General features: G+C 40.5%; 1 protein-coding gene across 1 annotated transcript in view; it reads right to left on the bottom strand.

Annotated features, from left to right (window-relative positions):
* LOC108876139 (spectrin beta chain, non-erythrocytic 4) overlaps window positions 1–13984 on the bottom strand; it is a 79184-nt gene that overhangs the window by 46211 nt on the left and 18989 nt on the right. The window contains exons 5-22 of the mRNA XM_018665475.2: window positions 13801–13892; window positions 13583–13663; window positions 13140–13255; window positions 12830–12942; window positions 12496–12683; window positions 10556–10673; window positions 10191–10349; window positions 9711–10013; window positions 9250–9400; window positions 8360–8496; window positions 6768–6917; window positions 5685–6053; window positions 5337–5551; window positions 5093–5230; window positions 2007–2247; window positions 1610–1768; window positions 1196–1326; window positions 835–1060 (exon numbers count right to left, since the gene is read on the bottom strand). Of these exons, the coding sequence (XP_018520991.1) occupies window positions 835–1060; window positions 1196–1326; window positions 1610–1768; window positions 2007–2247; window positions 5093–5230; window positions 5337–5551; window positions 5685–6053; window positions 6768–6917; window positions 8360–8496; window positions 9250–9400; window positions 9711–10013; window positions 10191–10349; window positions 10556–10673; window positions 12496–12683; window positions 12830–12942; window positions 13140–13255; window positions 13583–13663; window positions 13801–13892 (3087 nt within the window). The remainder of the gene's footprint in view (window positions 1–834; window positions 1061–1195; window positions 1327–1609; window positions 1769–2006; window positions 2248–5092; window positions 5231–5336; window positions 5552–5684; window positions 6054–6767; window positions 6918–8359; window positions 8497–9249; window positions 9401–9710; window positions 10014–10190; window positions 10350–10555; window positions 10674–12495; window positions 12684–12829; window positions 12943–13139; window positions 13256–13582; window positions 13664–13800; window positions 13893–13984) is intronic.

Here is a 13984-nt window from a genome sequence, read left to right as displayed (position 1 = left end):
TCTTCTTTTCTCTTGTTGGCAGAGTTCTAAAACGACCACACCCAGTCGAGCTGATTGTTTGTGCGTCTGCTGCAGTCTGAAGGCATCATTAAACCTCTTAAGAGAGAATGTGTTCATGCAGACACCAGGATGTTTAAGTGAAATGCACAAAGTCTGTTCACTATCTCATAGGGAGAAGTGTAGACGTGAGTCCGTATTCTGCGTCCTGTCAAATTTCTCTGTTTCCTAATCTCCCCCTCACTTTACTTCAGTATTGCATATGTATGTATATTTTATTTGTGGTCCAAAATACATATGTGTAAAAACAACCCTGATATGTAAATGACAGCACTATTTGAGCTGCACAGTCTTTTTCTCTACTGATATTGTGTGCAGTAAACAGCTCCTTCTGCTCTGCCACCATCGGAAGAAAAGATAAGGGAAAGGATAAGGGAAAAATAAGCACAGCAAAGGAGATTTGTGTCTGCCTCACTGGCAGCCAGACAAGCTCTGACAGACATCACCTAAAAGCTGCTTTAATACAACGTTTCTGATGTTTCAAAATTGACTAGAGTTAAGCAGATTTCCATGATGCAGTGGGGTTGGAGAAAGGTTGAGAGGCTTTGCTAATGTGTGCATCAGGTAAGATGGTGGGAATACACTATTACATAGGAAGCCAATCATAGCATCACAACAAACAGAAAAGTCATGGAGAGCAGTGGACACTGGCTTTTCATGTCATCTGGCATTGGCTGTATTTCACGCTGTAAAAACTTTGATGCATTAGATGATCAATAACACTCACACTCAGTGTCTGTACCAGATTTCAGTCTTTCAGTCCTTTCTCCATCTCACCTGGTTATTGAGGAAGGACTCAGCCTGTTTAACATCTCGCAGGAACAGGTGGAAAATGTGAGCCTGGACCAGAACCTCTCTTCTGCTCTCCCACATCTCCAGCAGTTTATTCCAGCCAACATCGAGCTTCTGGAGCCACTGCTGCAGGGCGGCCTGGGGGAGAGGAGCCTCTTCAGACTCCAGCAGCTCGTTCATGGCCTGCAGGCGCTCGTAGTCCTCCTCATACCTGCACAGACAATGACAGAGACTCGATCAATCCGAGCACCTGATGTGGTTTTTAGGACCTTTTAGGAAGGTCATGTTAAGGATAAAATAACATCAAAACAAAGAATAAGTCTTTTGTGGTCCCTCAGTAACCCACCGTCCTATCTCCTCCTTGAGGGCAGCATGTTTGTTGATGAGTCTCTCAGCCTCCTCCAGGTCATTGGGCAGCTGGTCTGAGGCAGCGGATGTCTGCGTCTGGACCAGCCAGGTGAGGAACGAGTCCAGGTCCTGACAGGATGGACAGAGGAACATGATTTACATTTCATCAATTCTACTGTTAAGTCTACACCACAGACTGACAAATTCTGTGTGGGAAAAATGCCTTATCTCTTGCAAGGTGAAATTAAAGGCAGATTATACAGTTCATTTATACATTACCAGTTCTGTCAAGACAATACTGCTTGTCCAATAGGTAAGGTCTCTGTAGCACAGAATTGCTATTGCCGTTTTGATTCATTATCAGTGGAAGTCAATCAGAGCACTAGATTTCCTCTAGATGTACAGTATGTACCTGGATGAAGCTTTGCAGCCTGCTAGCCACCATCAGTGAGTCCTCACAGCCCTGCAGGGTGTGTTTCAGCTCCTCCCACTCCACACTGATGCCGTCAAATGGCACAAGAACCTCCATGGCTCGACCCGGGTGAGCGGTGGCCAGATGCTCTGCCTCCTCCTACATCACCAAACAGCATTACGATATTTGTAGCCTTTTGTTCTGAAGTTTGTATCTTCTGTGGTTTCTTTCACTAAATTTATTTTAAAATGTATGATGTAAGCATGCATAATTACATCATCAACATAAAGCAAATCCAATTTTTATATTGATTTTATTTACACGGTGATATGACAGGTAAAAAGTGACACCTTCCTTACTGTTTGTACAGTTGATAGATTCTCCCATGATTCCCTACCTGCAGATGTAGTAGTTTGGGCTCCAGGACAGACAGGGCTCCCTCCATGGTGGAAAGGCGTCTCTGCAGAGCCAGGACTCCTCCCAGATCGCTGCCCACGTACTGGGTGGCGTCGATGGCTTTTCTCTTGTCCTGGATCTGGGACTTGATCTCGGCACACTCCAGCAGATAGTTCTGCAGGCGTAACATCGAGTCTAGCTGATCTTTCTTCTGCTCAACTAGCTCCACAATGGTGTTCCACCTGGTGTGATGTGGAGACAGATAGAATAGAGTAATAATGAAAGTGTAGTTTGAGAAGGATGACGAGAGCAGCTTATTGGGAAATTTTACACCAATAGTAGATCATTCAATCTCATTTGCTGTATTAAGTAACAAAGATTTCAGAACACTGAGTCAGTTTGGATCATTTACGTACTTAAAGCACAGAGTAACAAGTTTTGAACACGTATAAAGGACGTTAAGGCCGTCAGTTGTTCCAAGTAAAAAGACAATACAGCAGACAATACTGATCAGATGAAAAACATCACAACTGATGGGGTTTAACAATTAGTCCTACCTCATGTAATGCTAGGTTTAGTGCTGATTATGAAAGCTCTTATTAGAAAAATTCTTTTTTTCTGCTCAGTAAATTGAGATGTGAAATTAAATATGAATTTAGAATTTAGTAAAAATACATTGGTTCCGTTTGCATATTTAAGATTTTCTTCAGTTGAGGTGCTCTTGATATTAATTTGGACCTTAAGAAGAGACAAGCTGCATCATGATTTAAAGACATGTTTAAACTATGATGACCTGATATGAACTATTAGGATTTATTCGAGACAGTTGATCCTGTTTGCTCTCTGCTGTACTGTGGTTTCAAGCCCAGGCCTCGTCTGCTTCCCATATCGTCATACAATATGTTATTCTGATTCTGCTCCAGACCAGCGGGTCTCAATGCACAACTATTCAGCCAAGAAACACACACTCACACACATGCACAGATGCACACACACACACACACACATACATGCAGAGATCCTTGTGACTGTAATGAGGTAATGGTAGAGTCACTGAGAGGCAGACAGAACGCCCAGCAGGCAGGAAGGAAAACAGCTCGGTGACACTGACCTCAGAGCTGCAAAAGTCGTCGTATAGATCAGACCAGCAGTGGTGGTGAGTTTAGGTGTGAATGAGGGGGTCGCAGCTTTACAAAAAGAAGATATGAGCTGTGTATTTATGTATATGAGGATACAGTAGTAAATACCCTAACCCAAACTGAGTTTTTTGTGTATATTTCTGTAAAATAAAGGATGACCATGAATGTAACAAAAATATGATTTTAAATTAAAATACTTATAAAGTAATATAATAATAATAATATATATATATATATATATATAACACGTGCATTAAGTAATACTGTAATAATTGAATGACTAAATTACTAAAACTGTTTCCATATATATATATATATTTCCATATATATTAGTAGCTCAAACCTGGATAGTTCCATCATTTCTGTTGTCTAAAATGTCAATAACTGTGTTTGTTAAATGTGGCCGTTAGTAGTCTTGTTTGAGCTTCAATTAAGAAATAGGAACCGATCTTTATTAGAGAGCCATTAGAAACATGGAAAATGAAAAAGATGACAGATATTTTCCATTTACACATGATTAATGTAATTTGTTTCTCTGTAGTTTGTTGGTGTCTCATTTTATAGAATTTACACACTAAGCTAATATTGCGCCCCAATAATAACAGACACCAGAGAATTCAATGAGATGAGAGAGGTGTTTATTTCTTATGTTTGTTTTTATTTTTGGGACAAATGCTCTCGGCTGGCCTCGTCTTGACTGAGGCAGCCAGCACAGATGGTCACCCTGAGACCAACTCTGTGTGCCAAGGTCACAAGATTCATGGACACCCGGCCGTCATGGACACTGCTGCCAGACGTAACAGTGGTCAGTGAATATGACAGAGATGAGATTAAAAAAAGCCAATTCTATTGCAGGGTCGACTTGGCTGGATATTACCATCGATTAACATGTCGGCCAAACAGAGAGGGAGACTCTGGTGCAGCAAATGTACAGAACTCCTATTTTACATTTACATCTCAGGCTACGAGGCATTTTTCAGAAGACAGTTAAAGAAAAATTACTGTGTGAACAAAAAGAACAAGAAAACACTCTTTTTTTTCTAGATAATGAATTCCCTTGAATAATTACACAGCTCTACAAAATTTAATTCCCTCACCATCTCTCTTCTCTTTCTGTAAGTCAGTTGACGTCCCTCTCCTTACACCTACTCCTCCCCCATCCCAAAAGGTAAGAAGGACCAAACCAACTACCTTGTAACACACAGAGAATTGACGGTGTATATTATCAAAGTTATTTTTGAAAATTTGATTGAAAAACATTTACTTTGCTGATTCATTTATACACGGGGCAAGAACTTGACTTAAACAAATAAGACCTCAAGTGATTCAGTGTCTTAGTCACTGGCTAATGACTGAAATAAAGATCTTTGTCAGTTCTGAGATCTGATGACCACACCCTCTGCTTTGTAGTTCCAGGCAGTGCCGGTATCCCACATTTGTGTATAAATTGTAGACACATCCATAGTATTTTAGTATTAGTGTGTTAAAAGATATGATATCACTGTTTGTATACAGCTAGTAGTTATAGTTTAGTATTACAGTGCAGTGCTTTGTTGGTATTATTTTTAGAAATGGTAGCTGCAATATGATGAATTAATAATACAACAACTAATTTAAACAATAATTGTAACTGCACTGTAACTATTTTCATTATTTCCCTTAAGTAGACTTTATCTTGCTGTTTTTTATGTATTTCTGTGCCTAAATCAGAGCACTGTGTTTGAAAAGTATGATGTAAATAAACTGGCCTTCCCTTGCCTAGGAGTAGTATTAGTGACATCAGTAACAGTGATGGTATTCTTGGTTTAGTATCACAGTGTACTGTCATGTCGTATAGTCACAGTAAAGTACTTCAGGCTCAGTGTTTATGTGTTTTGTAAAGCTGTTGTAACGGTTAATGTCATTAGTAGTAACAAAAAACTGTTGGATGCCACTTTTATTTCAGTACCTGGAGTTGAGGTGGTCCTGACAACCTCTGACCTCTGTAGAAGATGGATGACCTCCATCCAGGAGCTGCTGAACTATCTGATTAACATCCAGGATCCTTCCCATCAGGCTGTTCATTTCCTGGTCCAGACTCTCAAACCTATAACATGGGGCATTGGTACAGTGAGCCACTCAGAGCTTCTCACTCCTTAGCTGCGATAAAAAGGAAATAAATAAATACACGAACTGTTCACCCTCCTCCTCACCTGTGTGCCACCACCTCCACGTCCTCTAGCCTCTCTGGGATCTCCATCTTATCCAGCCACTGCTCCTTCTCATCAATCCACAGCTCACAGGCGTTGACCTCACTGAACATGCGGTACACAGCGAGGGCATCATGAAGCCACTGCTGTCTGAGCACCGCCACCTCGGCCACCTCTGTATACAGCTGCTCCACCTCTCCCATACGAACCTGCACCTCCTGCAGAGAGGAGAGGAGAGGAGAGGAGAGGAGAGGAGAGGAGAGGAGAGGAGAGGAGAGAGGCAAAAACTGTAAAAACAAAATACTTTACAACAAAAAAGAGTAATATCTTCACCCTGCTCCCTCTACCCACCTCCTGTTCACGGTACTGCAGAGGAAGTGCCACCATGTGTTTGCGCAGCGCCACCACGTGCAGACGATGTTTGTCGACGGCCTCGCTGACCCCTCTGTGTTTCTTGAGCAGTGACTGAGTAGAGTACTCGTCGTGTCCGAAGTCTTCGCTGGAGACCAGGCGGTAAGCATCCTGCAGCCAGGCCACCAAGTCGTCTGTCTCCGTGGAGAACTGGAAAAAGTTGAGAGCCTCCTGCAGGTGGCCGAGACGTTGCGCCGCCTGGTCCTCCAGTCGCTTCCACTCGCCCTTCACCTCCATGATGCGCTCCTGGATCCCAGCTGTGCCAAAGCTCTTCTCACTCAGGATCTGCTTTCCTCGCTTCATGGTGTTCTGGAGGAGAGGGGCAGGATAGAGGGATAGCAGTGTTACCCTCAATCATTTCACACTAGGTGTAGTAAAGTAGCCAACATTTTATCTTTAATGTGTATTTAAAAGTAGAACTGTGGTGTTTCTTTTATTTGCAGGAGATCTTGGAATTAAGTGGCCACCAAACCAACTTCATGTACTGGGGTCAAAACCAAAACACTATCATGATACAAGAAGTGTTTTGTAAGAAACAGTAGTGAAGAACCATATATGTATCAACATACAGGGATTCATATAACTGACAGCATATTTTAGCTCCAACATCTACCCTGCATAAAGCTGCACCTGTGAGATCTGACCAAAACTCTTCTACACTACCACAGAGAACTTGGCATCATTTTCATAATATAAAAATACTAAAAATTAAAATGGTATGTATTTTCAAGGAGATAATGATAATAAAGTGTGAATTAATCAGCTACTTTAAACTGTCTTTAAACTGTCCTCTAATTAAACTCCAAAACCAAAAAGAGGCAAGATTAAATATTTTTCAACAAAAAATCTATTTGCACTACTCAAAAAAAAAAAAAAAAGTTTTTTGTAGGTGAGCTCAAAAAGTAATGTATTATTGCTAAAGTGTACTGAAGTACATGAAGTTCAGAACAGAAACTCTGGGTACTGCAGGTGCTGATTCGCTCACACACACATAAAAACATAAACACACATGCGCACACACACCTGCAGCAGCGACCGGTGAGCCAGCAGTTCTCCAGCCAGAGTCTTGTGTTTCTGAAGTAACCTCAGTACACTGCTCAGGTCCTTCCCATAACCCTGAGCTCCCAGGATGGAGCTCTTCTCCCTGATCCAGGCCTCCGACTCCTCCAGCTCCTAACAGGAGAACAAACAGACAAACTAGGATTACATTTTAACACGTAAACGGAAAACAAATTAAAAAGAAACATACAGGCAAGTAGGAAAATAAAAGGAAAAAAGGTCAGAAATGTAAAACACTCCTCGCTTTAATCCTTAAAATGCATCTCAAATTCTCACAAATGGCAGATGGAGAATTAGCCAAATGAATCAGTGATGTGATATAAATAGTGATTCAACAGTGTGAACCAATGACTCTGTGGATTAAGAAATCCACTATTCTCATTATACACTCATTACTTTCATAGTTAATTCTAAAAGCTTATTCAGCTTATTCATCAGCTCTGTGTTGTCAAAGTGAGAAACAGCTTTTTCAGGAGATGAGCAGATTCCCAGTCTGACACTGTTGAATGAGAGGAAATGATGCACACAACAAATTCTCAAAGACAGACATATGATAAATGAAAAGATTGTACCTGTTGTACTTAAAAATATTAGACAGTAAAGGACAGTTTAAGGATTAGTACCACTGCATGAGAATACCTAATCTGATCATACTTGTTAACCCTCCTCTCCCAGCCTACTGGAGAGACAGTTTAATTATTCATAACTATTGCACTACAGATATTCTGTAAAACACAACAAATCTCCATGGTTGTGGAGCTCAAAATGTCACTGCAGTGCTCCACCACTATAAAACATTTTGTTCTCATGCACATAACAAAATGTCACTGTTACTGTAGTATTTTGTTGTGTGATTTATTACCTCTTCTGTGGACATTTCTGTTTGACCTTCACTCTGATCAGTGAGCTTACGCCACTCTGCTAAAGACCTGACAATGTTGTTGCAAAACCTTGGCCAGAAATAGAGGTTGATAAAGGTATAATAAATGAATGAATCCATATTTACACATGAGCCTGTCAGTGTTGTGTAACAAACTGAGGTGCTGAATTAACAAAAATATATTTTTAAAGAAACAACTTCAACACTGCTGAAGGTAAATTTGAGACTATTAAGATTTAATTCTTTGGAAATCCAAGCACAAGGACAGACACCCATTCAAATGTGAACTGGGTTATTAATAAATATATAAATATGGCTATTAAGAAATAGATAGTTTGACAAAAGTGTTTATAGCTGTTCAGAACAGCCACACTCAAAGGCAGAGTAAAAAGCCAACGGGCCCAGAGATGGGGGGAGATGGGACAATTGTTTAAATACAATAATAATGGCACTTTTCCAGACAGTCTCTACTGGAAGACATTCATAGTGAGACATTAAGAGAAAAGTTTTAGGTTTTATAAATTTAGAGAAACTGTTACATGCAGCTCCCACTAATTCCAACATCACAAAGGTGTGAAAAGTGCAGGTTTCCACAGCCAGTCAAAGCTTCAGGTATAGTAATAACGGCCCTTTGATCTGCTAGGAACATTTAACACAACCTGTCGAACCATCCTACCTGAAAAAAGGCCCACAGCTGTCTCGACTCCTCGAGCTCAGCTCGTCTTTTAGCTGCCAGTTGTTTCAGCTCCTCCAGACAAGAAGAGACATGGTTGACACGGTTACAGATCACCTGCGGGTCACACGGCTGGTAACCTGGGAGCCAACAAAATGAGGTTTATGCCCATGAAAGGAAAAATACATAATAGGTACAGCATTTCATTCATTACAGTAGTGCACTATGAACTTGACTACTAAAAACACATACACACACACACACACACACACACACACACACACACACACACACACACACACTAAGTGTACTGAGCAGATCACTTTACTGATATCAAGTTCCAAAAATCAATTTTCCTGTTGTGTCAAGGTCAAACAGAGAACATCTTCCGTTAGCAAAATGAAATCAATACAGGATCTTTACTTCCTGGTTTAATTTAGTCAGTCTATGACAGATAACAAGCACTGGGGAAAAGAAAACAATTGTTGGCTCTTGAGCCTGTATAGAATAATGCAAATAATAGGTCCAGTTGCCAACTCTCAGACACAATCTTAACAGAAACTGAACATTAGAAGCTTTACAAAGATTCAGTTTAATATTGTAAAGGTGTAACTGTGCAGATTTTATCGAGGCCTTATACCTAAATCGAAAAACTCTAAGTGCTCTGACTGACGGATTTGAGTTTTAATCTTTCACATTCTTTAGTATTCTGCATCCTGCAGTTGAATAGATATTTAAGGAACTGTTGCAGAATGGAAATCTTGTTGTACTAGGCTAATTTGCTTTCATCTGAGATAACTGCTTTAACAATGAAACCTTGAAACTTTTGATATCGTACAAAGCTAATAACAGCAAAGCTGTGTGTGTGTGTGTGTGTGTGTGTGTGTGCATACCCTCTATCGTGGTGAATTTCAGAGCAGCTGTGTTCAGGGTCTCGACCCTCTCAGCCTGTACAGCAATGTCAGCTTCCTGCAGGCTGTGTTTCTGAAGCAGGTCGTCCACCTCCAGAAGATGCTTCCCAAAGTCCTTTGACAACAGCTGGACCTGAGAGGGACAAAGAGATGGAGGGAGAGGAGGACAACAGAAATATCTTTTTATTTACTAATTTCATTTCTACAATATTATTCTACTCCCTCTTCATCTGTTTTTAGAAATCAAAAACATGGACACGTACTTCTGCTCCTTCTCTTTCTTCTATGACTCTAAATTACTGGATCTTTTCTTTCCATTGTCACTCCTTGAACCATGCTGACTTTACTCTTTCTCCACATTTCATTTACACTGTTCATCTAACTGCAGATTATACAGGTGGGATGTCTTTCTCTTTCTCTCCCTCTCACACACCCTTCATTACCTGTGTGTCCTCCATCCAGTCGATCATGTAGACCATGTCCTGAAAAGTCTTCTGCAGTGCCAGGTTCTTCTCCAGACGGGTTCTCCTCCCTGCCACCAGTTCCTTCAGTAGACCCCACTGCCCCAGGATGTTCTCCTTGCGTGCCAAGATCCGCCGGATGTCGTAGTATCCTTCCGCCTCCATCTCTGCTGCAAGTTCCACCACCACTCCAATTCGTTCTTCATACGAGGCTATGTCCGCCTCGATGGCCTCGTGTTTCTTCATTGCTGCTTCGACTGCTGGTAGGTCGTAGCCAAAATTGTCCTGAAGGTGGAGACAAGGAGAAAGAGAAAGAAAAAAATGGAAGAATGAAAGATGTGCAGCCGAGGAAAGAGTAAGGGAGGACTGAGAGGAGAATGCTAAAGAAAACTGGATCACAGCTGCTTAGGGTTAAATGAGTTGAACGACACTGAAACATAATTTTAAGCTGAGTTTCCCTGCCTGTGATACAAGTCGCTGATTTTCGTTGAGCCAGGCTTGTCTCATGGTGGTTTTATGGTCAAAGCGCTGAGCCAACAACTCCAGCTTTTCCTGACGAATCAGCTCCTTGCGCAGAGCCACGCCCCTCTCGTGCTCCGCCTTCTCCAGTCTCTCCCAGGCCTGAACAGAAAATGACACAAAAAGAAAACAAAAAAGTTTGATAGTGGTAATAAAATGGAGAAACAGACGTAACAGAAAATAGAACTGGTTGATGTAAGATGAAAACTTTGGAAACTCAGTTTGACTGCAGAGTGTTGATGATCAGGAAATCAAAAAGTGAAATACTACATTTAAAACAAAAACAACACAGCTGGCGGATGTATGACCTTGTTGATGTCTGAGATGAGCTTCCCATCGTGAGGCACATAGGGTTTCTGGTTGTTGGCTCTGAGTTTGCTTTGGATGGTGAAGAGAAGGACCTCGAGATTCCCCTTCTCCTGAAACCTGAGTGGGAAACAAAAAACTTTAGTTGGGGATACTGTTCCACAATATGACCTCCTCTCTTTCAATAGTCCCTTCCTGTGTAGGACACACTGAAAATACTAAAAACTTTGTTCCAAAGAAACTCAAAAAAAATACTGAGGTCAGAGGAGACGCTCAGACTCTTGATCAAGGACACAGGGCAGCGTGAATGCTTTCTGACCAGGAGGTCTGAGGACTGTGGGTAAAGGGCAATTTCTCTTTTCATTCTGCTAACCTGCTGTCCTGTGTCACTGTAATTCATCACTCAGGGGGAGTCTACTGTATGAACACCTAGGTGTTTATTACTGCTACAAAGCCATGGTGACATTTTCTGAACAAGTGCAGTTCCCCATGATAAAAAAAATTACCTTTTAAATAAAAGACACTGAGACACCTTGATTTATGAAAGGTGTTAATATATGATATAAATTTAAGGGCTCTTGTGTCAGTTCACGGGGAAAAACTAATTTATTCTGACAGGGAAGCCATCTATAGCTGGAAGTTACTGGTTAATCGTCTCATAATTTTCATTGATTTTCTTGTCTATAAATTGTCAGAAATTATTAAAAATGTACAAAGTGATGTCTGCATATGTCTTGTTTAGCCCAACCAATGGTTCAAACCTTAAGATTTTCTGTATATTATCATATATGACAAAGAAAAACAGCAAATCCACTGGAGAGGCTGGAACCAGAGATTTTTAGGCATTTTGAACATTCTTGACAAAATGACTGATTAATCAGTTATTAAAAATATTTGCCGATTCATCTGTTGATCTGATTATCAGAATTATTCATATTTATTATTAATCTATTCATTATCAGGTAAAGCTTATGCAGTAAATTTCAAAGGTTTTCATGTTTCAGCTCCAGTTGACTACGTACTCTGTGGGTTTAGTTGTTATGGGTCTAGAGGTTTAGTCCTTAGACATTTAGCCCTTAGACAATCACGAAAAGGTGTTGACTTTTGAGTATCATCACAAAGACAAAAAGCTCAAGGCTGAGTGGCTCTGTGTTAGAGTGTGTCTCATGCCTGCATGTACACATATAAAAACATGATAGACTTCCACACTTTTTCACTCCTAATCAGACTTAAATTCAAAAATAATTGTTTAAAAAGAAGTATATATATATATATATATATATATATATATGCATGTGTGAGATTCATATGTAATGACACTAAGACACTGAAAGTCAAATTAGGGAGTGGTGTACTGATGTTAGTTGCTACACTCACAATAACACACAGGAGGGAATATAAGGCTTGAAGAAATCATAAATATATTATTTTGAATGGTGAATGCTCTGAAATATGTTAATTACATTTTTCTGATTATTTTGCATTCAGTAGCACCATAATGTCCAGACTCTACCTGACTGTATTTATGTTGACTGATTGCTGATTAAAACATAAGGAATGCAAATGATGATTATTTTCATGAAAAATGAATATACTGATTATGTTTTCTATTAATCAAAAAAAGTTCTCACATTTGAGGAGCTGGGAATGATTAACCCACCAATGTAACTGTTGTAAATATATTTTCTATGTGTGGACTTACTGATTAATTGACTAATTGTTTCAGCACTAAAGAGCCTGTATTTAGCCAAAGTCAGTCAAGTTGCCAGTAGTATTTACAAGCAGTGTGTTAATGAAATATATGGTTGTCAATATGGGGGTTGGCATGAAATCATATGCATGTGTATGTAGGAATAGTTTTGTTTGTGCGTGCTAGGTAATAAATGATGCAAAAATGGCACCAAAATATCAGGATGCCATTTTAAAAATTCCCACAACATACTTGATTGGCTTCTCTATGGTGCAGTAGGTTGTGAAGGCCTGAAGCTGCTGCTGAACTCCGGTCAGTGAGTTAGCAAACTTCTGGTTGCTGATGACCGCAATGGTCTTCTCAATCCAGTCCAGCAGATCTGATGCCAAAGCCTCATAGCGGTTGATGATTTTCTCTGCCTCAATACAGTTGTCTAGTACCTGGGAGAGACAGAGAGAAAACGGTTAGGAGGCTTGTGTCCTGCTGGTCCTCAACTTTCAAATTAATGGCAGCTCAACTACCGTCTCAGCTGTTATGCATTGGACATGTAGTATCTACATGTAAATCTGCAGAGTGTATTTATCACCTTGCCAACCCTCTTGCCTTCCACAATAAGAGCTTTCATCTTGGAGAAGTAGTGATAGTAGGAGACCACATAGGTGATGATGGACTTTTCGTCTGGGTTCTCTGTGTTCACATCTGTATCACAGGTAGGTGATGGAGACAGAGAGCAGAGGAGTTAACCTATTGTAATTAGGTGGTGGCGCCACAGAGTAAATATTTATCTTAATGAAAACAAAAAAAATAAATAAATAAATTTATGTCATTATTCTGGATATTTCTGTATGTAATATAGTTTAACTGACATTAACCCAAAACCAGGCAAACACTCTCACCCTCAGGGTCCAGGAGTTTGGTGAGGCCCAGGTGCTGCTCAGCGATGTTGAAGGCTTGCTGGAGGTTATGGGTTGCATTGGATCGTGTCAGCTTGTGGAACTCTATCAGGTCAGGTCTGGAGGGTGCAACATGATGAAACACAATTTGTCATGTTCATATGGCTCTAATCCTAAAAAAAAAACTGTTGCATGTCTTCCCATTCCATCTTTGCCTGTTTGTCTACGTAAATGCATGTGAATTCATTTTGGTTCTGTCGCTGCAGCTGTTTTTGGTCATTTTTTTAATACATCTAAATCTTATATTGTGAATAGTTGTTTGCTTCTATATGTGAACCCTGTGATAGACTGTCTTCTCACCCAGTATCAGCTGGGACTGGCCTCAGCCTCACGTCACCAAATTTCCCAATTTCTAACAAGATAGATGTGTTAGAAATACTACTTACCTGTGTCTGTGTATGAGGGCATTAAAGGCAAGGCCGTCTCTCCAGCAAGTGGTGAAGTTCTGGATATTGACCTCAGGGTACCTGGACGTGGAGAAATCTTTTGTTGCTTTAAATGTAAACCATGGAGAACCAGCGTTCTAACACTATCATACCAACTTGGTACATTATATAAATGATCACGAAATCCACTGTTTCTATTTTATTATTTCACTGCTCACCCTGCGGTCTTCATCTGGCACCAGAGCAGCAGGGCATCCTTGGCAGAGCGAGTTTCTCTGTTGTCCTCTGTCTCTATTTTGATCACCTGGATCTGAACAAGATCACAGCAAAGCAACAGTTCAGCATTTATGGGAGGGACAATGTGGCACAGACCCTTCACCTTTCATTTCACAGACCAGATAC

This window comes from Lates calcarifer, linkage group LG21, assembly GCF_001640805.2.
Source record: "Lates calcarifer isolate ASB-BC8 linkage group LG21, TLL_Latcal_v3, whole genome shotgun sequence".
NCBI lineage: Eukaryota > Metazoa > Chordata > Actinopteri > Centropomidae > Lates > Lates calcarifer.
The sequence above is the reverse complement of the archived record's forward strand: the minus strand, read 5'-3'. Positions and strand labels throughout refer to the sequence as shown.